At 33.9% G+C, this 26,035-nt stretch overlaps 2 protein-coding genes and 1 long non-coding RNA gene across 4 annotated transcripts; all 3 read right to left on the reverse strand.

Moving 5' to 3' along the window:
* On the reverse strand, positions 10,626-13,531 carry LOC110267076 (serine/threonine protein phosphatase 2A regulatory subunit B''beta-like). Of its 2 annotated transcripts, none has more exons than XR_002354406.1 (4): positions 11,675-11,832; positions 11,400-11,496; positions 10,990-11,158; positions 10,626-10,907 (listed from the first exon to the last, which is right to left on the reverse strand). XR_002354406.1 is itself a non-coding variant. In XM_021112214.1 (4 exons), the coding sequence occupies exons 1-4, from the start codon at positions 12,135-12,137 to the stop codon at positions 11,086-11,088; spliced, it is 282 nt and encodes a 93-aa protein (XP_020967873.1). In that variant the 5' UTR covers positions 12,138-13,531; the 3' UTR covers positions 11,077-11,085. The 2 variants fall into 2 exon arrangements, 1 of the variants encoding a protein (XP_020967873.1); XM_021112214.1 differs by lacking the exon at positions 10,626-10,907 and adding an exon at positions 12,132-13,531 and having other exon boundaries at positions 11,077-11,158; positions 11,675-11,780.
* On the reverse strand, positions 13,683-14,926 carry LOC107619593. The gene is made up of 5 exons (XR_001615700.2): positions 14,912-14,926; positions 14,268-14,385; positions 14,111-14,169; positions 13,876-13,937; positions 13,683-13,799 (listed from the first exon to the last, which is right to left on the reverse strand). It is a non-coding gene; the product is annotated as an uncharacterized LOC107619593 (long non-coding RNA).
* Positions 15,004-15,542, reverse strand: LOC107619592 (glutathione S-transferase T1-like; the record flags this gene model as incomplete). Its single annotated transcript, XM_016321889.2, has 4 exons — positions 15,436-15,542; positions 15,282-15,355; positions 15,143-15,203; positions 15,004-15,055 (listed from the first exon to the last, which is right to left on the reverse strand). Coding segments are annotated over exons 1-4 (255 nt in total), but the record flags the coding sequence as incomplete, so codon positions are not given.

The following is a 26,035-nucleotide window of genomic DNA, read 5'->3' on the forward strand; positions in this document are numbered from 1 at the left end:
TTAGCATGTAAAAATCACCTAATCTCCAACCATTATTTCACAATTCACATAGTAAAATTCACTTAAAAAAATATAACAAGAACCAACCCTTTTCTAAAATTAAAGCATAACCATAATCAATATTAATATTGTCTAATAACACCAAATATTTAAATCAATATAAATAACACAATATTATGCATTAGTCTAAAGTCTTATGCATTTTAAACATAAAAGATTAACTTATAATCTTATAATGACTAATAACACAAAATATTAAGGTTTACAATATTTAAATTCCACAAAAGAATAGCCATCATCCATCACTAATAACACAAAATATTAATTATGTATTATGACCGGGTCACCGGGCCGAGTTCGGGTGACCCGAGCTATAGCCCGGACCTGACCTGAAATAATGACCGGGTCTATTTTTGAGACCCTTATCCGGCCCTAGACCCGATGAAATCACACTAAATTAGCCCCTAAAGTGTTCGGGGTCGGGCCGGGTCGGGCCATGTATACCCCTAGTTTTATGACTAGAAAGTTGCTTATATAGATAGATTTTATAATTTATTATATTTGTAATTTGTCTGCATATTTTTTTTGTACATATATGTGTATTTTTTAGGTAATCCGCCATTTCTGCCATTTTCCACAACGCCATTCGCTATAACTTTATGGCGGATTTTTGGCTCACCGCCATGAGCCGCCATCCGCAATCAAAAACTATGGTCACTAAACTTTGGTCTCTAATTAGCGACCAATTTAGCAACCGAAATATTGGTCACTATTTAGTGACCGATTGTGTTAGCAACTGATTTAGTGATCGATAATGTTTAATACGGATTCGGTGGTCTTGATTGAAAATTGTAACTAAAATCAGTCACTATTTTAAACTTAGCGACTATCAAAATTGGTCGCTAACGGTTTAGTGACTGATAGACTCTCAAGAAAAACCGGTCATTAAACTGGTCGCTATGCTGATAATTTCTTGTAGTGTGATTAGCTAATTACAACTTTATGACTATAAGTAAGAAATGATAAAATAAGTCGTTATTTAACATCAATTTCCAATCCTATATGCTTAACTCTTACCTATAGATTGGATTGAAGTGAACCTATCAACATTCAACATAGTCCCCAGCTTAGAACCTGTAAGAATCAGCTTAACCGCTTAATAAAATAATAAATTAATTGCCTGACATAGGTTTGAAAATATAGAAATGATATTTTGAAAATAAAAAGGTGAAATTTGATTTCAATGAATTTTTCTGAGTTGGAAAATGTATCTTTTGCGAAAGATTTTTGTAAAAATGTGTACCGGTGCTTATGCCAACAGTACCGGCTCTAGTCTGTCTAATACTGTATTTTGAGAAAAAATAAGATTTTAAAAATTGAATTTATTATTTTGAAAGGACAAAAATAATTTGAATTGAAAATTGGACGCTAATCTTAAAGGTTTTGGCTCAAAGTGGGCCAAACGGACCAAAAAAACTAATGGGTTGGACCGGGCCTAAACCGGGCCCAAGGTCCAACATATATATGCGTGTTTAATGAGCTTTCAGCTCATCTATTCTATTAATTGTATAATAACCGTGGATCATTAAGCCACGCGTCACTCTCACGTTAATTTGCAATAAAAAAATGAAAAAGGAGTAACCTAAACGCGTTTTATTCTCGCCCTCATCTTCTTTCTCTATTCTCTATCTTTCATTTGACGTTGTCTCTCCTCTCTCTATCTTTCTCTAAAACCCTAATCCTCTCATTCCCTTCGTTCTCTCCTCAATTGGCTATTCTCTCCTTCTGGCCTGGATCATTTCTCTCGGTGTTGTGACCTCGACCCTTCCCTCTCTTCTGTGTGACACTCTCTTTCTCTCTCATTTTCTCGTTTTCTCTCTCATGGTGTTGCTCTTACTCTCAAACCCAGTTCTCTGTTTTGGGTTTTCCATCCTTCTGTCCTCTCTCTCCCTTTTGAAACCTTAAATCCCCGTTTTTGCTTCGTCCTCTCCTCCATAGCCGACAAACTCATACTCTTTCTCTCTCATTTTCTCATTTTCTCTCTCATGGTGTCACTCTCACTCTCAAACCTAGTTCTCTGTTTTGGGTTTTCCATACTTCCATCCTCTCTCTCCCTTTTGAAACCCTAAATCCCCGCTTCTGCTTTGTTCTCTCCTCCAAAGCTGACAAACTCATTCTGGGCCATATAATCGCTGGCCATCCACATGCTCTTTATGGCTCTCCCTGGTTCTCAAAACCTCATTTCAGTAAGCCATATATCTCCCTCTGGAACGCCATCTCTTAAACACCATTTTCGTCAACCTCCATTTGAAAACCCTAACTCACCGAGCTAAGCAGAATCTTCGTCTCAGATCACAATCACGGCGATGGCGTTGTTAGGTTCAGCTGGTGAAATGCTGGCGATGCTGAGCGATTAAGATCTCTGTTGCGGGGTTGATGCGATCTCGAACGTCAACAGCCTTGGTGATACATGTTGGGTCGAGATCTCAACCAGCGCTCCCCCCGTGCAGGTATTCTCTCGATTTATTTCTTTGTCTGGGACTGGGTCTTTAATCTCTTTGATTTAGGATTTTCTGTGTGTTTTTGTTGTCTTTGATATGACATTTGGTATATTTTTTGTTTCTGGATGGCTTCAAATGTTCTGGAGGTTTAATTTTAGCAAGATTAAGAATATTGGTTTCCGTATGTGCTGTCGCGGTAAAAAAACCTCTGCCTTTATGATCTTTGGAAGAAATCCAACCACTCTGGTAGTTGCTATAGGTGATTTACGGCGTCGCCTCTGTGCCTTGAATCTTCCCCATTGCGTTGGGTAAGTCACGCTGATTTCGCATAATAGTACCAACAACATCAAGCTGTATCATTTTTGTTCATTGCAAAATATAGTCTCCAAATTAATCTTCATGTCTGTTCAAGAAATGGTTTTGGTATTATGTAGACCGGTAATGATAATAATACAACACCAACTCTCTATCTTTTTTATCCAAATTGTATATACATTTTTGTTTCACATGGAAATATAGCTGGGGTGTTGATTTAATTTGGGAAAAGTGAGAGAAAAGGTAATTGCAGGAAGAAGAAAGAAAACATTTGGGCTTTCAGCAAGTGTCGTGATTTGATAGGATCTAGGATCTCAAGGGTGGTTTGGAATTGTATATTGGTATTTGTACCTTTTTAAAAGCAAGATATTTTCATTTCAATGTTGATATTTATGTAATTCTAGAAAATAAAAATTTATTGTATTTATATTATCAAAGTGGCAAATTCTTTCCCTTTAGAGTGATGTTACCCTTGGTTTTTACTGTTTCAGGGCTCAAACCAGCTGTTTTGTCATATATAGTCTTCAATTTAATAACTTTTTACTTGTAATGAAATTTGTCACAGAGGGAGGAGGAGTGGTAGAAGGGGGGACTGCGAAAAAGGCTCATATTCATTAAATTCATTAAAGAAGATAAAGTTCGTGTTGCTGCTGAAACCTCAGAGGTTATTTTGTCGAAGAAGTATTTTTATTGTGGTGGTGTTGTCTATTCATTGCGTCACCTTTGCTTACCATTTAGCTGCAATTTAATGAAACTTGCTTGCTTTATGATTAGTTTGCAGGAATGGACCTTTGTTTGATGGATGGAAGTGGTCGAGGCCTAATGGAGGGCATGCAGGACTAACATCAGCATTAAAGACATAAAAGATTTAAACAAAACAAAGTATACTCAAAACAAAACTACATTTTATTTTAAAAAAAATGTTTTTTTTTTCAAAACACCTTCCCTTTTGGGTGTTAATCATAGGTCAAAATGGATTGAGTTGAATTTGTTATTTTTATGTGCATGATAAGGATTGAGTTCTACTAATGTTTGGAGCAAAATTTATGTAAAATTGATGATTATGTCCAAGAACTAATAGGATTGCTACCTTTTAAATTGATGATTATGCCATCAATTTTTTTCTCAGCTAATAATTAAAATTAAGAGGTGTTTTCTTTTTGCCCCCAAATTTTAAAACAGGGGAGAGGAAGTATGATATAGAGGTGGTGAATTTGGGTGGCAAATATAAAGACTGGCAAAACAAATTGCATTCTGATTTAGTACATTCTTAGGTTGGTCTGTTGGGATAGCCTTCTTTGATATTTTCCTTGCACTTTTCGCTTTGCATCTTTATCTTTGGTGAATCGTTTGAAATTTTGTGTATTTGAATGAGTTATAAGAGAAGCTAATATTTTTGTTTAATCCTATCATTTGTTTTGAAGGAAAGCGATTTCACTGCTGAGCAATCTGGAAGGGTGATTGATGCATACTGTATGCTTAGCAAGCCTTTGTCTACATCAATTTACATGGTAAGCATAGTCACATGTGAAGATTCCAAAATTCCTTCATTTTTGTGCATCTATCTGACTTGAGTTATGTGAAATTTAATATGTTTATCTTTATCTTTATAATTAATTCACTTTATTTAAAGATTTCTTGATCTTAGGAAAAATGTGTGCAGATTTGCAGAAATATATATGACATAATTCAAGTGATCAAAGTAGAAAATTCTTTCATAGAACTTTTATTATTTTGATTACTAATTATACTGTTGTTATCTTCTTTTGTGGAATTATTTAATTCAAAATCAAAATTCCATGCCTCCCTGCATCTTCTTTTCAGTGGGTGACAACGAGATTGATGCCTGTATTTACATATGATGTTATACTAAGGATTGTTACTCGCTTCTATGCCTCAACATTTTTATGTTGCCAAAGATTGGTAATGAGTTGTTTGATTACACTTAATGATGACCAGTTAATTTTTTTTGTTTTATTGAGTAATAATTTTTTCTTTTTCTTTTTTACTGTATTAAATGTTTGATATCTATATTTTAAAGCAAATGTCACTGGCCCTTATAGTTTACCCAGTGTTATACAGATTTTTCATGTTTGGTGGACAGAGTAATAGAAATTAGGTTACTATATTGAGTGATTAGATGCAAGTGTAATGGCGTCTATTGCGTCTATTTTAATAGTTTGCTTACTTTGTAAACTATAATATTACCCTTAAAGCTAAGTTGTAGAGAATGTTAATTATTTAAAAGGTTTAGTTGATACACTTGAAGATCTAAAATTTTATATTGATGATATTTATACTATTGTATTGTCTTTAAAATCTATATAAAACTAAGGCTTATATATTCAATAATTACTATACGAAAAAAATTCATAGAAGCTACAGATTTTAAAAATTTATCTTTTAAAAGTATTCATAACTTTTAAAAGTTATCGGTATAAGCACATGAGCTTTTGATTTATCAATGTGCTCGAAGCCTACACCCGCCTTGGAAAAGTCGCGAAGTAATCCTTCCTTACCTATTTCCTTCATTTATCTATTATAATTTATTGATATGTGTTTCGATGCGTTGATATGGGACTTTTGAAATTGGGAATCTGCCTGGGCTATGGATGCTTTGTATGCCATTGTTTAAGAGATACGGTTAGAATTCAGAGAGAGAGGAACATTTCACTTGGATGGTTCAAGCCTTGCTTTCTTCTTCGGAAGGATCTTGGGATAGATGCTGCTGGTGTAAATTCTTCTTTTGTACGCCTTCTTTAAACTCCTTCCTTTCTTATCTTTGGTTTGCCTTAGTCACTAAACAAGAAGATGAAGAATATTTTAGAATTCAAAACTTAGATCATGAAGGTGAGGTTTTTTTTTTACAGAAAAATTTAACTACTTTGTTTATAATAATAGCATTTTGTGTAAAGAAATTGGAAATAACTTTGCAGTGAATTTCAATTTTGAATTAACAGAGGCTATAATGTTACTTTAGTTGTTTCATTCTGAAATTTCTAGTAATATACTATCAGATAAATATTGAATTATTGAAATATTAATAGTGTTGACATCTAAAATGTATGTAGTTTGTAAATTTATTCTTCTGCTATATCTGAATTCATCCATTGCTTCTTATCTGTATTTTTCCGCATGCCTATTGGTTAGAACATCTGTATGTTTGGATGCCTCTTTTCGAATATTATTCTCTGTAATTTGATGTCTTGACTGAAATTCTCTATTTTTTATGAAGCAATGATCTAGCGCAAAGGTAATCTTCCCTCTTGTGTGGACCAACACTTGCTGCAGCCATCCACTGTACCGCGAATCTGTGCTTATTGAGAAGGATGCGCTCGGTATGTTGTTTTTAGCTTTTTTGTTTGAAAGACTATGATCTTTGTTCTTATCACTGCTAAGTAATGCTGCTTCTTGCATTCCAGAAGTGAGCAAAGCTGCCCAGAGGAAGCTTTTGGATGATCTTGGTATTGTTGCTGAAGATGTGACAGTTGATCATTCTTGCAATTGGGCCGCATAATTTACAAGGCACCTTCTGATGGCAAATGGGGAGAACATGAATGTAAGCTGAACTTAATTAGTTTCAAGCTTTAGGTTGTGTCTATTTTGCCTTATTATACCTAAAAATCACTTTTTAAAACTAAACAAATCTGTATATTCATATTTAGATCTTTTTTACTTTTTCCATGATGTTTAACAGATATCATTTTATGCCTTTGGAATAATAAGATACTTTTGTTGTAAAAAGTGGCAAAACCTATAAAATTTGATATGGTTAAAATCTAACTGTTGTTGTCCTCTTTTTGTATCTTGAGAAGTTGTTACCTATTTCCTTACTATTTATTTTCATTATTTATGTTTGTCTGTTTTTTTTTTTATCGCAACCAAATTGAGTTTCAAATGCACTTTTGTTCCTTTTTTCATGGTGTTCTATTGAGAGTCAAAATATCCTTTGTCCCTTATTTATATATAACTGTACACCAGTCATCATCAGGTTTTTATCCTATAATCATTTCAGCCTTATTTCTTCTTAGGTATTGAACTGGGTAATTAATTAGGTGCCTTCTTATATTCTTTAAAATGTATACAAATATAGTATTAGTTGAGTTGTAATCGTCTATTGAGCATTTATTTTATGAATGCATGTTTGTTTGCCTGTTTTCTTTTTTTTTTAACCGTCTCTCTTGACAGTCAAATTTACGTTTATCCCTTATTTATAGGTTTTCTCTTTATGCTTCTCTCATTTCTGTAAGAAATATTTTCTCCCAATTTATAGGGTCCAATTTCAGTTGTTTCATTCGTTAGGTTGTATTTTGAAAAGTTGTGTGTTTTGTTACTATTATTTATTTTGTTCTTTTTTGTTTGTCTCATGTTTAAGTTCTCATCTGATTCGTTATTTATTTTAGAAAGGCTCTTATTTTTTTAAATTTTTATCTTTTCTAGATATTTATTTTATTTTGATTGTTGATACTATATCAGTTTTTAATTTTTTTTTAATTATGAATGGCATATTTTTTTATCTTGAAACTTATATTCCTCAATCTTAAATGATAATACTACATCATTTTTTAATTTTTTTAATTATGAATGACATGTTTTTTTATCTTGAAACTTATTTTTCTCAATCTTAAATGATATAATTTTATGCAATATTTTTAGTGGATATCTGCTATTTGTCTTCAATACTCATGTTATTCTTTATCTTTTTTGTCACCAGTAGTTGTTTATTTGAATTTGGGTTTTACTTAAAAAGTTAAATCGAGTGTTATGTTATTTCTTTGCAAAACTAATGTGATTCACTTCTATAATTGTGAATTTTGGTTCTGTTAATACTTTTTCCTTTAGTTTCTATGATGTTTAGAAAACTATTCTATAATATACAATGAGTTTGTTCATGTTTTTGCTAAGTTGTATTTTATAAGATGCATGGCTTATTTTGATTTCTCATTCATCGGCACTTGCAAATTCTACTCTTTGTTTCAGCTAGCTATCAGCATACCATTTCCATAGGTTTGGCTGCTATTTTCGTTCAAAGTTCCAGCTACCCGATCAATTTCTAATTGGAATCATATCCATACTATTTCGGTCCTGCTATTGCATTGTCTTATCTTCAGTGAGGAAGAAAAGATGGGGGTAGGGATAATTAACTCTCATTGCAATAAATGTTCCAACGGTCAGCACTTCCTTTGTTAAATTATTTTTTACTTTTCGGATTATAAATACTCATTGTTACCTTAGTTTAGCATGAGCATTACCCATGAGGTTAGAAAGAATCATTTCTATGTCTCGTGAGTTTTCTGAAATGTTACCTATTCTATATGTTTGTGTTAGCAATAATTTTAAGACACTTCTCAATTGTATCATATCATTAATAATTTCTTCTTTTGGTGCATGCGTTTATCTTTTTTTGTTAGTGCTGCTATTAATGCATATACTTAAAACGATGGCAAGGCTATATGTACACTACAAAATCAGTCATTATTTTCTATTCGATTGTTTGTTTTATTAGATATAGTAATTTCAAAAATATTTGGATCTTATTAGCTCTCATTTCAACTTGAGAGTGAATACGCAATTCTCTTAATACACAATTTTGACATTTATGGCACAAAATTATAAATAACAATTTTTAACAAAAAAACCCTTTTAGGACATCATATAATATTAAGGTATATCAGAATGTCATCGATTTATAGATAATTGCTTGAATCTACATAGAATATAATTTTGTTATTTTAAAACACAAGGAGTTGTATTAACATTATACGCATAACAAAATCATTAGTTAATAATTTGTCTTCGAGTAGGTTAATAAGTTCATTCACTTACCATATTTTTAGGCTCTTGTGACTAAACTCGAATAGTTTACTTATTTATTTATTTATTTTTGGGAAGTTGTTTCTGAATCTTTTCATTATTGCTTCTCATAGCTTTGTTTATATACCCCATTCCATACGGGAACTAAATTCAATGAATATATGCAACTACAAAATAATTCATTGTCAATGTATATATGCATATACATTTGAGATGTATGTCAAACATTCTCTAAATTCACAATTTTCATTCATGATTAGTTTATTTACTGTAGAGTAAGTTTAACTATATATTTTATATTAATAACACTATTCTCATTGTCACTGTTTATGGAAACACAATAAGTTTTTTTGAATATAATGAATGGTGTATTCAGTATATTTTACTCAATTACAGCTGAATCCATTTTTTCAATATATGTTGAATATGTAAACTGTAAATAGGTAACAAAATTTTGCATCATGTCATAATGAAAAGATCAGCAGCAGGCGCTAGACTATTCAATCTATGAAGTTCTCTATACTCCCAAAGACTAGAAAATTTTTTATGAAGCTTATACATACAAACTTAGTCACTGCATAATAACATAGACATTGAAAACACTATAATATAGAGTTCATGCAGAGACTAGTTGTTAGTTTCTATTGTTGGTCATATTCAAAATAGGGGTTCTTACAGATGAAATTTTTAACTATATTAGAATATCAGATCTTTATTTTTTTTTCACTGTTGATACTAAATCAGTTTTTAATCTTTTTTATTAGTGATGTCATATTTATTAATTTTGAATCTTATTTTTCTCAATCTTAAATGATATAATTTTATGCAATTCATTAATAAAAAACTTATGTTGTAAAAAGTTGAAAAACATATAAAATTCTTTTATGTTATTGAGTATTTATTTTATCGATGCATATTTTATCGTAAACCATTTACTCTTTGGATTATTGATGCAAAGTTGTTATGTATTTTGTTATTATTCTTTATTTTGTTCTTTGTCTATTTTTATGATTTTTAAGTTCTTTTCTTCTTGGTTGTTTATGTAACAATTCTGCCTTTTTTTAACTCTATTTTGATAAAATGAGTGAAAAATTTATCCTTATTTTATTATTCTACTTTAACCAAAAAATTAATTTTCAGGAACACGCGAATACATAGCTCCATCCGTAACCCCAAAGTTTAAGGTGAATCATTTTACTTCTTTCTTATGTTTATGTAAATCATGTTTAATTTGATATTTTTTGTGTGTGTTTTTAAAAATTTTTTTACTCCAATCTATTTGAATTATTAACTTTTACTTATTTCATTTTTAATCATATGTTTTTCTGACTTTAGGAAAAATGTATATGAACTAAGTGTTTTTTTTTTCATCACTACAAGAAACACAGTTAAAATCGACGGCCAAATCGACGGCTAAGCCGTCGATAATATTAAAAATCGACTGCAAAATCGACGCAGTGGTGGTCGCTATTAAGCTTGTCGATTTTTCAAAATTCTAATAAAATCGACGGCTTGCCAAGCCGTCGATAATAATTCAATAAAATCGACAACATTTCCGTCTATAATATGAGGCTGAGAATTTTACCTGCTTAATAAAATTGACAGGTTTGCCGTCGATATTATTATATAAAATCGACAACATTTTCGTTGATATTTGATTCATTAAAATCGACAGATTTGCCGTCGATATTATTATATAAAATCGACAACATTTTCATCGATATTTGATTCTTTAAAATTGACAGCACAGCCGTCGATTTTTTTTATTTTCCTTTGTCTATTTTAAATTTAAAAGGCGACAAGAGTGTCGTCGATTTTAATAGCCATATTTTTTTATTTTTTTATTGAAAAAATAGTTGACAATTAATACAAATAAACTTTTAAATATAAAAATAAAATTTATACTAAATATTAGATAACGAGGTAACTAAACTTTTAAATATAAAAACAAAATTTGTACTAAATATTAGATATAATCAATTTACAAACTTGTCAAAATAATAAATAATTCTCTAACATAAAGATTCAAGACAACATAAATATAATAGTCCTATAAGTTATAATATTTTGAAATGGTTAGACATACACACCCAACACAAACTACTAACAGTGGTAATAGGATCAAGAATTTCTGAAGTGACCCCTTCAACTTCAGTTGAGATCTCAAACCCAAAAATCTCAGTCTTCTTGTACTCAGCATTTAAGAGGCTTCCAGAGTGAATAGCATCAATGATTTTTCTTGTGTATGGTAGCTTAATACGGCTACCATAACCATACCTACATTAAACAAGTAAATAATCCTATTAAACATGTAATCAACTAAAGCCTTAAAAAGGACAATCATTCCGACGAGGCTTACCTGTCACCAGACCAACCCGTCTTAACAAGCCAGCCGGTAGCGCCATGCTTCTCCATCTTCTCAGCAAGCATTGTAGCATACTTTGTTGGTGTAGCATTATGAAAGCAGCACCAAAACAAGCTGAGAAAGTTGATGTTGGCTCCTTAATACCATCCTCAGTGCCAGCCACCTAAAGTTATCAATTAAAAAAACAATCAGCCACCAAAACAAATGCTTTTACAAAAAGAAATAATGCAATAACCTAGAGCACAATTATGAATAATCTTTCTGAATGACCCAATGATTCTAAAGCTACTCAGGTTCTAGACAATAATCAATGAAGTGACCAACAGCTCAAACAAGATTCACCATACATTGCACAACAAAATTTACAGCCACAACTAGTGTTTCCAGATTAATGAAGTACACACCTTGTCACAACACCAGCTCCATTTTCAATCTTTCTGAAAAGTGAAGTTGAAAAGAAAGATGGCAGCTTGCATACTTCCTTGGTAAGTAATTTGAATTCTGGCATGGCAAGTATAACAATTAAATTAAGTTAATTTTTTCTCAACTTCAAGTGAGGTGAGTGTGATTACTTAGGAAACCAGAATGTCAAACTTATTTCAAAACTTTTTCGGTTTTTCCCAGTTATAACATACTGCTCCCTTTAGGCTATCTTTTACTTATAAACATGATATCTCACCATGCATCTGCACGCCATCCAAGTGATCATGGAATAACTGATCAATTCTTAACATGCATTGTTCTTTCAGTTCATTTGGAGGAGGATGTCCATGTTGAAAGTAGAACTGCAAGCATATACTTATGTTACAAGCATAAACACAGAAGGAAAAAAGAAAATAATAAATGTAGCACCCTTCAAGTTAAAGCTGTTGTCAATCCTTTGAAGAATGCAGCATGGTTGTAGTTTTGACAATATAACCAAAGTGATTAATAATTTTATTATTTTTTTATGTGAAAATGAATTAGTACCTCTCTTAAGTTCATCTAACTGAATGGAATATCTTCCCTAAGGCATTTAAATTGAGCCAAATTTATTTCAAAGCCAAATGCATAATATAAATAAAGAATCAACCAATAGAAGTAATCAACTAAATACAGGAATTAATTAGGTGAGAAAATTAGAAAAATATACTTACATCCATGTCAAACCAAGGTGATAGATCTTTTGGGGTAGGCTTGTACAAGATTGAGCATGAAGTATTTGACTCTACAGAGAAGATATTTAAACATTAAATATAGTCAGATTTTTTTCTTGACAAGATAATGGTTGAAGACTAAGCATTTCGTAACAAAATTCTAAAATACTAGAACTTCATACGAGGATCAAGCACAATGGTCTTAAATTCAATTGGATTTAAGAAACATAAACTGTTCTGCCCAATTAAACCGGCCAAAATTAACAAGTCCAATTTGATAATACATTAAACTCGGCACTCAGCACCAGCTTCACATCTTCTCTGATCTTCAATAGAACACTTCATATTCAACAAAATTACACTTTCAACTCCAACAAGCTCCTCAGCCCCTACCAAAACCCTGAATCGCCACAGATCAGTATTATATTTGGTGGGACTAAAAAAATATAATTATTAAACTTCCAAGACTGCCAATCACACCAAATAAAAGATTAAATCAAAATGCATTTTTCAATTCTCACAAGAATCTAAAACAAGGAACACTAACCTTTTGCTGCATCATACCTAAGATCAGGGTCAAAAAATTTAACCATATTAACATATTCACCTGATCATGAGAAAAAGAAGTTAACAGGACAATTAGTCATGCTGCTTGACCTTATCTTTTGACATGTAAACAGAAATTAAAGCTTATCCTTTGATCTTCCCTCCCTCCATTCTAACATAAGCCTTCAGGCTTCCCCTTTAATCATGCATATAAACTCATGCTTCCTAGCTTTTTGCTAGTATATATAGGCTACAGGATGAAGATTTACATATTATATAAAGACCAATAATTCAAAAGTAGGAACTTACAGCTACTTCCTACTTTTTCAAAGTAAATGAGACACAGAAACACTACTTTCACACCAATCATTGAAAAGATAGAGCAATGGCGGGAAAAATCACATGAATAACCAAGCCAAGAAAGCAATAAAAACAAACATAAGAAGATTATGGACCGCTTAAATAACAAACCCCTCACATTAACATGCCCAAGTAAAAAATAAAAATAAAACTTCATCCTTAGTTACAGCAAAAGAACACTAGTAGAAAAGAATTATCTCTGATAATATCTACCTGTCCGAATGGCACATATGAAGATAAATATGGGACTCTGCGCCATTTTCTTTCATCTCCAGTTATAATATTGCCTTTTGTATTTGTTTTTCCATTTTTTGCCAACTCCAACGAATGTTTGTCACTGTCTGGAAAAGGCTTGAGTGATATGCCATCAGAATCCTCTTGTATTTCAAGTGATTGTGGTTCAACTACTTCCTCCTCAATCAAAGTACTAGCAAGAGAACCAGGCATTGAATTTGTTTCAATAGAATTAATTTGTGATGCTTCAATAGTATAAGCAAATGATTTTATATGACAAGAAACAGATGAACATATTGGTAGCTAAACAAAAAACAATACAGATATCAGTATATGTATGCTTTTTACAGATGAAACGAAAGAAAAAGAAAAAGAAAGGGAAGGAATGGCGCCAACCTTGCGAATGAAATCCAGGGAATGAAAGTGGCGGGATTAGAACAGAACTAGAAATGCTGAGATCATAGCCTAGATGCTGCCAGTACATTCAACAGAACGATCCACTCCTCCATTAGTCATTTCAGAAATTATCTGTTGAGCAATATTAACATCTTAGTCTTTCTTCCCTGAAAATATAAATAATTATGCAGAAAAACTTAGAATGAACCTCTTGTATAGGTTTGTTATGATCTTTTGGGTTCACAAATTCATTAACCCCAAACTTCTTAGCTGCCAACAATAGTAAATGAGAAAATACCATCAATAAGTGAATACAATTTGTAGATTTAGGAATTTTCTCACATTAATACAGGCAGAGAATATTAATCAAGATTCAAGAGCACTTAAATATATAAAGATGATTCTAAAATCTGAAAACTTCAATTTAATAGCAAAATCAATACATTAAAATTGATATCCGCTCAAGCCAGGGGAACTTATTATCTTGCAATACAAAGGTACCCTGCAGCAAGTAGCAAAGAATACCATGACCATCCATTCCAATCTAAAACCATATCACAAACACACTGCCAAATGAATACAGCTCTAATCTGAACTCACTCTATGGTTTGTTTTCAAGTTGTCTATTTGCTTCTTAAAGAGCTCAGTCCAAAAATCCTTGCAGATGAACTTTATGGCTTCCAGATGATCACTAAATCGTGATCGCTCCATGGTGTACCTGACCAGTCACCAGAGTATGTTTAAACACACCAACACTTTCTTCCAATTCATTAAAATTTCATGATTAAACCATTTTAAATAGTCATTAAGTAAAACTACATAGAGAAGCAAAATCATGAATCATAGTTAAAAGGCTTAATTTATTGGTGCATCTTAATTTGCAAGTTAACTTTCTAGATCGGTCCAACTAGTGTTAATGAATTTGGTGACAGATCTACATCCAGAATCAAAACACCTTATTCTTGATTTTATAATAAGGCTAGCACCTTATTTAAATAAAATAAATAATCAAAACACCTTATTCTTGCAGCAAAACAGCACAAAATATCAACAATTTAGTCAAGTAGTTTCCAAACAAAATCAACAACAATGTTCAGCTATTCAGAATCAAAATCTAATCTAATCAAAACTTAAAAATCCACTAATCAGAAAAACAAATCTAACTAAACTAATTACAAAAATCAAACTAACTAAACAAAATTAATTGAACTTAACAGAAATTAAAAGAATTTTGAAACTAAAACCTAGAAGCATTGACTGGAGGAGATGATGGCTGCGGCGCTGAGAAGATATGCGAGCCAGAACTGAGGGGGGATAAAAAGAGTAATACCAACCAATGATTAGCAATACCAGGAAAGGCAGAAGCAAGATAGATAAGAATTACGTGACTGCCAAGAAGAAAAGAACACGTCTAATTGAAGTTCAAATTCATGGAAATGATTGAAAAAAATGAAGTTGAAATAAGAAGGAAGTACCTCTCGAATAGCTTGAACCTTCCATCAACAATAGCAGGGAGTTTCTTGAAAGGGTTGATAGCTAATAGAGACGAATTATGGAGGTTTAATTAAAGAGGTAGATAAGTGTCTTCGGAAGCATAGTAATTGTAACGATTACCTGCAAATTCGGGAGATAACTGCTGTCTTTTGGAGATTTCAACTTTAATCTCGTTGAATTCTATTCCATTAACTCTATTGAGAAATTAAGCATTAGCAGTAGGAGTAGCAGAATTCAAATTCCAGCAAAGAAATACAACGTTGAATTGAATTACTTGCAGAAGATAAGAACGGCACGAGATGGCTGGGACATGCGGTCCGCATACACCTTCACCTTCAACATCTTTTCCTTTTTGCTTTCTTTCTATCTATGCCTCAACACCAAAAATTGAAAAACCATGAGGAAAAGTGTTTCAACAATAAATTTTAAATTAAACTAATTAATAAAATCAGAAAAAACAAATCTAACTAAACATAATCTAATCAAAACCTAAAAATCCACTAATCAGAAAACAAATCTAACTAAACTAATTACGAAAATCAAACTAACTAAACAAAATTAATTAAACTTAACAGAAATTAAAAAAATTTTGAAACCAAAACCTGGAAGCATTGACTAGAGGTGATGATGGCTGCGGCGCTGAGAAGATATGCGAGCCAGAACTAAGTGGGGATAAAAGGAGAGGGAGAGGCGTGGCGGTGGTGGGGACAGACGCTGCTACAGGTGGCACTGGCGTGCTGGAGCTCACCTGAGACGAAGAGAACAGGAGCTTGAGCTTGATTTGTTCTGCGAACGAGGAAGAACAAGAGAGACAGGGGCTGTGTTCTACTGGCTCAGTGTTTAAAAGAGAGGAGAAGAAGGAGAACGTAGCTGCGAAGGTTAGGGTGGCCGGCGGTGGCGTTGTGAGTGAGGAAAGGAGAAGAAGAAGCTCGTGCAACGGAGAGAAGAACAGCTCGTTGAAGGAGAAAAGATGAAGCTCGTTTGATTTGTGATTTTGTGTGTGTGTGTGAAAGAAGCTCGATAGGGGCCTCGGGGGTTAGTGTTTTTAGCAATAAAAATCGACGGTATGTTTGTCGATTTTAATTTGAAAAAAAAGCAACGTTCTTAGCGTCTATTTCATACTTTAGATCTACACCATTTATCTGATTTTAGAAAATAATCTGGACTGTTCAAATTTATCGACGGGAAGATTGTCGATATTTTAAATATAAAAATAGACGCCATGTTCGTCGATTTTAAAATAAAAGTATTATCGGCACCGTCTCATCGACAATATGACGATAGTAAAAAGGGGTTTAATGCATCATCAAAAAAATCGACGATCAGGCCGTCGATTTTATTATTTTATTTTTAATTATTTTTTTTTAATTTCGACAGCAAGCCGTCAAAAAATATCGACGGGAGAGATAGCCGTTGATTTTTTGCGTCGATAAATATGCTTTTTCTTGTAGTGCATGTTGCGATTTGAGTATACTGATCCGAAGTGCTTTTGTCGGAGCCAATGAATTACTGGAGCAGGTTGTCTTGGAAGAAGAACGTCCACCGGAGATTTGAGGTAAATAAATGTTGCTCCTTGGCTATGTCTTTGTGAATCATTTTTAAGATATTATTCTTTTTGTGTATTTGTAATATAAATGATTACTCTAATTACTGTTTTGTTTTCTTTTTTTAGATATTTTTTTCTTATACATGTATTTCTAATTTCATTTGAAAAATAGATCATCATTTTATTTGCATGTATAAATTTTCTTAAATTTGAAGGATTCGATCTTGGTGACGTTTTTAAAGCACCATGTTTTTTATTATACTTTTTTGTGCACATTAACATTTTTAATTTTGATTCATGAATATTTATTAGTATTTTTAAGCATAATTTAATCTTTCTTTTCTTTATAGGTGAAATTACAAGGAATGGAATGGAGAAGGGGTATAGGAGAAAGAGAATCATCCACTGTAGCGGAGGTGATCTCTCTATTTTCTACTCAATTGTAATTTCTATTTACCCGTCATACCAATCCATATCTTTTCTTTATACCACAAATAATATGTTTCTTTGATCACCATACTATAATATCCAACTATCATTATCTTTGGTGGCCATGTACTGGCAAATAATTGTTATTAATTCACCGGACCAACAGCAGCTATAGCATCCAGTGTTCAACCACGAAGGGTTCAGAGATAATAGTTGTGGATTTGCGAATATTCCTGTTGGTTCGAGACAATCACTTCAATAGTGACAGAAAATTCGAGTAGCATGGAACACACATAATGGTTAAGGCCGAAAAAGAATATAAGAAACAGTAATTGAGCTTTTGTGATTGTGACTTACTTAGTCCCAATTCAACTCAAGAATAATTTATAGTGAAAATTTTAAGAGTAAACATTTTTGCTGTTAACATTTTAATTCCAAATTATCTTTGGGTTGATACGAGACTTAGTGAGCCATAACCTTATAACTTCTATTGTTGTTTCTTATATTCCTTTTTCCACCTTCACTATTCTACATATTCTATAGTATTTGAGTTTGATGTTTCTAGTGAAATGATTGTTTTGGACCAACACGAATGTTCGTGGATCCACTAAGTTACATCTAAATTTTTCGTTGTTGAAAACTTGATCCTGTAGCTGCTGCTGTTTCGGTGAATAAATAACAAAGATTTATTAGTTCTTGATCATCATATGTATTGATAGTTTGATATTAGAGTATGGTAATCAAAATAAAATGTTATTCGTTGTACCAAGGAAGGTTATAGATTGGTACAGTAGGTAAGTAGAGCATACAGTTGGGTAGAAGAGAGAAACTCATGATGGTTAATTTTGGCAACATTTATTTTCCGCTCGTGCGTTGCACATATTCCAATCAAGAATAGAAGAGGAAGCAAAAAAGAAAAAAATAAAACAATAAACCAAAAACCAATGTTCTCTATAGTGTGCTCTCTGTCATTTAAATTAGGATTTTGATTAAAAGCTAGTGGTTGAGAGATTTAGAAGTTGGGCAAAAAAAGCTTTACACTTATCGTTGATTTTCTTTCTTTCATCTCGAAAATTAACAAGTTTGATGAGAGATTCCAAACATCGATTTTTTTTCTCTCTCTTTTTATTCAATCAGCATTTAAACAAAATCAAAGGTCAATATAGTATGTTTTTCAAATTCTTAAATCTTTCATCTTTTTGTGCATTTGGTCCTCTCTTTTTGATAGCATTGAAAAATGACAACTTACATTTTTGTAAAATAAATTTTTTATCCAACATATAAATTATTTTAATGCGATAAATCAACGAATTTTTTTTATATACATAAATTATATTCGTTATGGTTTTTATTCATGTTTATCTTCTGAATTGTGTTGTTTATATTTTTAAGTTGTATTTATTGATGCATAATTTATAAAGTTGAACAAGATACAATGTTCTGTGAGACAGGATCTCTATAGCCAATTCTAAGAAGTCTTCATCAAAGTTAATGTTTCGAAAAGCAAGGATACTTATGCAAACTATGAAAAGTTAGGAAAAAATAATTATGTATTTTGAGTAGTGATAGAGTAAATAAATCTGTTACATTTAATTAAAAATTGAACAATAAAAATACTTTTTAAAAAAAGTGATAATCCAAGAAGACTGAAAAAAAATTCAAAACAGAAAACAAATTTTCAACCCGTGTGTTGCACGAGTCTTCTACTAGTTTTATACATAGAGAGTGAGAGAAGGACAGTGATGGAGAAGAGAGAAGATGAGGGTTTGGTTACTATTCACTCATCACCTTATTTTCCTCATAACTTGAGCTACGGAGCTCCGATTGACGAGTCGTTTACGGCCATGCAAAGCTCTTGCCAAGCCCGTCATTTCTAACTAAGTTTTGTTGGTAAGAAACTCTTTCTCTATTCCAGTTTTCTGCCCTAGCCCAAAACTTGAAAATGGCTTTGGATTTTTTAGTTTCCTTGTGTTTTGTTTATTTAGGGGTGATCTAACATTGGAATATTGTTGAATTTTGCCCCCAATATCGTTGGATAAGATAAGGTTTCACTAAACCCTTGTCTTTAGTTATTTTTGTGAATCTTAGGTTTTGATTTTGATATATATATATATATGAAGTTAGTTTGAGCTTTGGTGCTTGTTGGAGTTGCCTTGGCTTTTTGGAAGCTTGTGGGATCCAAATTTTAGTGTGTTGTGCATATAGGGGATCGGCCAAGGTATGATTTTAGTTTTCTCTATGTAATATGTAATATTTCTGGACACTTTGGCTAGTGAATTATAGGATAGGTTTGGATTGAATTGGTTGTTGAACTTGTTGATAATTGTGATGTATGATGAATTTGACGATTTTGATGATCATGGTGAATGATAATGTCGATATATGATGTGGGATTTGGATAATGATGATTTGAGGATTGTTAATGAATGATGAGGTTTGTTGATGTTGATAGAGGATGGTGGAATGATATTTTGTGATGTAAGTTGTTGATATTTGAGTTTACAAGTAGAATTTGGTGTATGGAAAGGGTGATTTTATGTGTTGCTAATTTATGGAATGAATAAAAGGTGTATGAATATGATTTAGGTACATTAGAACTATTTTGAATGTGGAAATAGTGATTTTGGATTGAGAGTTTGGTAAAATTGAGGTTTAGAGATTTTTGGTAAAAATGGATTTTTGGTGAACTTTGACGGATCATATCTTGAGCTACGATTTTTGAAATTGAATGATTTTTGCATCAAATTAAAGATAATTCAAAGAGCTTTAAAACTGTATAAATTTTGTAAAAATCAAAATTTTGTAGAAAAATATATGATCGTTGGAAGTTGGTGTCAAAAATCTAAATTATGTGATGTTGCAGAATTTGTGATTTCTGGTTTATGTGCGCACGCACACTGCTGTGCGTGTGCTCTGAACATCGACAACATTTTCATTTGTGCATGCGCACATCCTTGGGCACATGCACACCCTGTGAATTTTTGAAAACATGCGTACGCACACTCTAGTGCGCACGCATACACAGGGATATGCCTACTGTTGGGAGCGTTAGCACACTCTGGTGTGCACACACAGCTTGCAAAATTTGCAAGTTGTGCGTACGCACAACATCGTGCGCATGCACAAGCTGGGAAAACTCTTCTGCGTGTGCGTATGCACAACTCTATGCGTACACACACTGCCCTTTTTTTTTTAAGAAAACCTTATTTTTAACTGTTTTACCTTTCCAGTAAGCTTGTGAACTTCCGTAAAGCTTTTCTAGGGTGTCGTAACTTGTTTTAGTCTTTGAAACATAGAGAATACCATAAGTAAGATAACTAGATAATTATAGGTAAAAAATTTTAGAAGACGGAGCCTTAGGATTTGGGAGTACTGAGGGTGAATTAGTTGAGGGAAGTGGTAGAGTACTGTAAAGACGATTGCTATGATGAAATTGTGGAGTTGTGGATTTGATAATGAACTTGAGATATTGATTATGGATGATGAGATTGGAACTTGAAAATGAATGTTATGGTTAACAGAATGAGTATAAACGGAAGTGTGCCAGGCACTATATCCTTAGGTTAAGTACTATGAGAACTCAAAGAGGAATAATGATCTTGTTGAATGTTGAGAGTGTGCCAGGCACTATATCTTTGGGTTAAGTATGATAGTGTGCAGGGCACTATATCCCTGGAATTCAATTATGATTAATAACCTTTTCTGCTGCAAGAGTGTGCTAGGCACTATATCCTTGGGTTATTGATGAGCGGATAATTTATACGCTTTTTGGCATTGTTTTTAGCTAGTTTTTAATATGTTTTAGTTACTTTTTATTATATTTTTATTAGTTTTTATGCAAAAATCACATTTATGGACTTTACTATAAGTTTATATGTTTTTCTGTAATTTCAGATATTTTCTGGCTGAAATTGAGGGACCTAAGCAAAAGTCTAATTCAGAGGCTGAGAAAAGACTGCATATGCTATTGGATTCTGACCCTCCTGCACTCGAAGTGGATTTTCTAGAGCTACAGAAGCTCAATTGGGGCTCTCTCAATTTCGTTGGAAATTAGACATCTTGGGCTTTCCAGCAATGTATAATAGTTCATATTTTGCCCGAGATTTGATGGCCCAAACTAGCGTTTAAACGCCAGCCAGAGACCCTTTTCTGGCGTAAAACGCCGGAACTGGCACCAGAACTGGAGTTAAATGCCCAAACTGGCATCCAAGCTAGCGTTTAACTCTAGAAAAGGCCTATGCACGTGTAAAGCTCAATGCTCAGCCCAAGCACACACCAAGTGGGCTCCGGTAGTGGATTTCTGCACTATCTGCACTTAGTTACTTATTTTCTGTAATCCTTAGTAACTAGTTTAGTATAAATAGCACTTTTTACTATTGTTCAAGGAGCTTATGCCATTTTTCACATTTGGGAGGCTGGCCATTCGGCCATGCCTAGACCTTTTTCTCTTATGTATTTTCCAACAGTGAAGTTTCTACACCTCATAGATTAAGGTGCGGAGCTCTGCTGTTCTTCATGAATTAATGCAAATACTATTGTTTCTCTTTCAATTCACGCTTACTTCTTCTCCAAGATATACTCTCGTACTTAATTCAATTAAGTCAGAATGAAGGGGTGACCCGTGACAATCACCCACTATCTTCGTTACTCGCTTAACCAAGATCCGCGTGCCTGACAACCACAAGCGGTCTACATGATGTTCAACGTAGTCATTGGACGACAGCCAGAGTATAGTCTCTTGGGTCTCTGATCCACGGATTTGACTTGCCTCTCCTGAAAACAGAGCATTCGAATCCGTGAGATTAGAACCTTCATGGTAGAGGCTAGAACCAATTGGCAGCATTCCTAAGATCCGGAAAGTCTAAACCTTGTCTGTAGTATTTCGAGTAGGATCTGGGACGGGATGACTGTGACGAGCTTCAAACTCACGAATGTTGGGCGTAGTGACAGTGTGCAAAATGATAGAGAGATCCTATTCCGACACAAGTGAGAACCGACAGATGATTAGCCGTGCGGTAACTGTGCCTGGTATTTTTCATCTGAGACGAGAGATCCGACAGTTGATTAGCCGTACAAAAACCGTACCTGGACCATTTTCACTGAGAGGACGGATGGTAGCCATTGACAACGGTGATCCACCAACATAATGCTTGCCATGGAAGGGAGAACGCATGATTGGATGAAGACAATAGGAAAGCAGAGGTTCAGAAGCAACAAAGCATCTCCAAACGCTTATCTGAAATTCCCACCAATGAATTACATAAGTATCTTATTTTATTTTATGTTTTATTTATCTTTTAATTATCAAAACCTCATTACCATTTGAATCCACCTGATGATGCGTGAGCATCTTTCCTATCTTTTTCTAGTGAATTTGCATCTAATTTGTTGAGTTTAATTAAGAATTAATTATATTTTAGCCACTATGGATGCTATTTTGAGTTTTGTGCACTTTTATTTATTTTAGGTAGCATTCGGATGGATTTGATGAAGTTTCTGCAGAGAAAGAGAAGAAACCAAGGAGATGACCAGCGAATACCGACGCGGACGCATGGCTTACGCAACCGCGCGGAATGGAGGAAATCGCAATGACGCGATCGCGTGCCTGACGCGAACGCGTGGACTGGAATCTGCACAAATGACGCGAACGCGTGGACGACGCGGACGCGTCACATGAGCGATCTGTAGAATTAACAGAAAATGCTGGGGCAATTTCTGGGCTGTTTTAACTCAGTTTTCAGCCCAGAAAACACATATTAGAAGCTGCAGAATGGACGAAACAAGTGGTCCCCATCCATCCATTGAAGACTTGATTATTAAAATTAATTCGAATTCAAATTCAAATCTTATTTTAGAATTAGGGTCTAGTCATATATAGTTTGCCATAAATTAAATCTTACATAATTAAAATAGTTAGTAAGAAAAGTTAATCCGGAAAAATAGATAGCTCTGAAGCCTTAACTATTTTCTCCATATTTTATTCCTAACTTATTTACTTGCCTGTCTTTAAACTTTGAATTTACTTTTTAATGCTTTTGAACTTCCAACACTATCTTCTGTTTGTCTAACTAATCCTATCAAATGCTATTGTTGTTTAATCCATCAATTCTCGTGGGATCGACCCTTACTCACGTAAGGTATTACTTGGTACGACGCGGTGCACTTGCCGGTAAGTTAGTGGGTTATAAATACCGCACCAAATTTTTGGCGCCGTTGCTTTAATCCTTTTTGGTGTTATGTGCTAAGGAAAAATAATGGAGAGAGATCATATGGGTTACTACTCACACCCGAGTAGTGATTCATATCCTTATGAATGGGGAAACTACCCATATTTTGGTTGGCAAGGTCAAAACCAAAGAAACCTCAGTGCTCCATGTTCCAACTATCAAGAGCACCACCTCCATATTCATATCAAGAACCACCACCTCTCTATCCGTATCATGAACCATCATCTTTCTACCCATATCAAGAGCCACTATCTCCCTATCCATACCAAGAACCATCCTCTTTTTACACTTATCAAGAACCATCACCTCCTTCTTATTCATCTCAAATACCATCAGATCTTGAGCTTCTCATGAAAGAATGCTTACATGATATAAAGACAAGTGTCAAAAATATAGAGAAGCATATGCAGTCGATTATCAAGTACCAGGAAGAGGAACAAGCAAAGTCCTTCCCAGAAGATACAATGCAAGATCCTATGGAAGAAAGTGAGGAAACCAATCAAAGGAGTTTATACTCCAGTGCATTAGAGAACATTCCATCCTCACACATGGAAGAAGAGGAAGATGCAAAAACAAAGGAGGAAGATGCACCCACAAAGGAGGAAGATACACAACCTCCCATACCCTTGGTAAGCAATGAAGAAGAGATTGAATTAAAAGAAAGCTACCAAGAAGAAGAAGTTGAAATTGAGGAAGCTTGCAAGGAGGTGGTAGAATTCAAAGTAGAACACAAGGGAGTAGAGCTTGCAAGACCTCTTCCAAAGCCATCACCATCCAATACAACATTTAAGTGGGTAAAATTCCTATCCTTAACCCTTACTTTCCCACTTGAATATGGGCTACTGGAGACGGATGGTCAACTTAGAGCTCTTTGTGGCATTAAGAGTAAGATGAAGATGGTTAGTGGTAAGAGTTGTCAAGCAAGGTTCAATATGGTTGCATGCTCCGAATTGAAGTGCAAGAATTGGTGTAGAGCTAATCTGAATGGGTCTAGAAGGTTGTTTGGATGTCTCTGTGAGAATTCAGATCGCTTGCCACCCGGTGGGAACAATGGTGATCCACAAGAAGACGGGTGTAAAAGCAAGATTTGGGACCCTGAAATTCATTCCCACAATCAACACTCTTGGGGTCTTGTCACTTGCTTCAACTTGCTCAAAGGCTTTATGCGCCTAGTTTGGGATCCCGGTAGCCATTGGAATTACAAACATTGGTGGAGATTCCTGGATCAGTACAAGCACAAGCCACCATGACAAGGAAGCTCACAACATGTCCAACTTAAGGACTTTAACTAAAAGTGCTTGGTGGGAGACAACCCACCGTGGTATGATCGTTCTTTTTCATTCTTAGTTGTTTTTCGTAATAGTAGTTTTCTTACTTAGTTGATTTTTATTAAGTTCTTACTAATTTTCTGATCATGCAGCTATTTTATAACAGGAACCGAACACCTCAAGCTAAAAAAAAAGCACCCGACGCGAAAGCGTCGCTGACGTGTACGCGTCATCTAGGGGTGCAAGAAAAATAAAAAGTTACAGAGAGTTGCGCGGGAGTGGCGCCAGAATGAAGTTTTTCGCACAAACATGGCCACGCGGACGTGTGGCCCACGCGTTCGCGTCGTTTGTGATTTTCGTCATTCACACGGTCGCGTCACCGACGCGATCGCGTGACCTGCAAATTCGACGTAACAGAGCGTTTTGGGCAAAGAGTTGTGCCAGCTTGGGGCAAGAAGTGTGCTAAACGCACAAATTTGGTCACACGGACGCGTGATTGACGCGTTCGCGTCAGTTACACATATGGCCATCCACGCGATCGCGTGCCTGACGCTAACGCGTCATTATGAAGAATGCGCGACGCACGCGATCGCGTCATTGACACGAACGCGTCGCTTGCGCCGCCCAGTTTTCTTCTCTCTCTCTCTCCCAATCCTAATTCTCTCTTATTCTCTTATCCTTTTATTTTTTTTCTTTCATTTTAACATTTGTCTCTTCTATTTTTAGTTCTTATTTGCTTGAGGACAAGCAAACCTTTAAGTTTGGTGTTGACGCTTCGCTTAAGGGTTTTCTGTTTATTCCTATGGCACCAAAAGGGAGGCGAATCATCTTCACTGAGAAGCACAACCTAAAGAATAAACGATTGCTAGGATAACTAAGGTGGTTGAGTTCCTTTCATTTTTTTATTCCTCCCCTCTTTGTCTATGTTATATTCCGGTTTTCTGCTATTTTTCTTTGTTTGTTGCATGATCCTTTATTAGTTAGAATCCTAGGACTAGTTTAGTTCTCCCTATTGCTTTAATTCTAAAAAAATGTCTCATGTATTACTCACTGAGCTTAATTTCAAATAAAAAATACAGGAGTGATATATTGCATGAGAAAGTGGGTCTATATTGAAGAATAGTCTTATTTACTTAAATGTGGTGGTATTTTCTGTGATTCTGAATGCATGACATGAACAGTGCATATTTTTTATAGTGAAGTTTATGAATGTTAAAATTGTTGGCTCTTGAAAGAATGATGAAAAAGAGAAATGTTATTGATAATCTGAAAAATCATAAAATTGATTCTTGAAGCAAGAAAAAGCAGTGAAAAACACAAAGCTTGCAGAAAAAAATATTTAATAAATAAAAAGAAAAAAAAAAGAAAAAGCAAGCAGAAAAAGCCAATAACCCTTTAAACTAA

This window comes from Arachis ipaensis, chromosome B09 (assembly GCF_000816755.2).
Source record: "Arachis ipaensis cultivar K30076 chromosome B09, Araip1.1, whole genome shotgun sequence".
Classification (NCBI taxonomy): Eukaryota; Viridiplantae; Streptophyta; class Magnoliopsida; order Fabales; family Fabaceae; genus Arachis; species Arachis ipaensis.

Excerpts from the sequence above, each read along its gene's own strand:
- LOC110267076 (XM_021112214.1), bottom strand. Across the intron at positions 11,497-11,674 it reads GGATGGCGTGCAGATGCATG|AATTCAAATTACTTACCAAG; the intron begins GTGAGATATCAT and ends TTGCCATGCCAG. Across the intron at positions 11,159-11,399 it reads GGAGCTGGTGTTGTGACAAG|GTGGCTGGCACTGAGGATGG; the intron begins GTGTGTACTTCA and ends TGATAACTTTAG.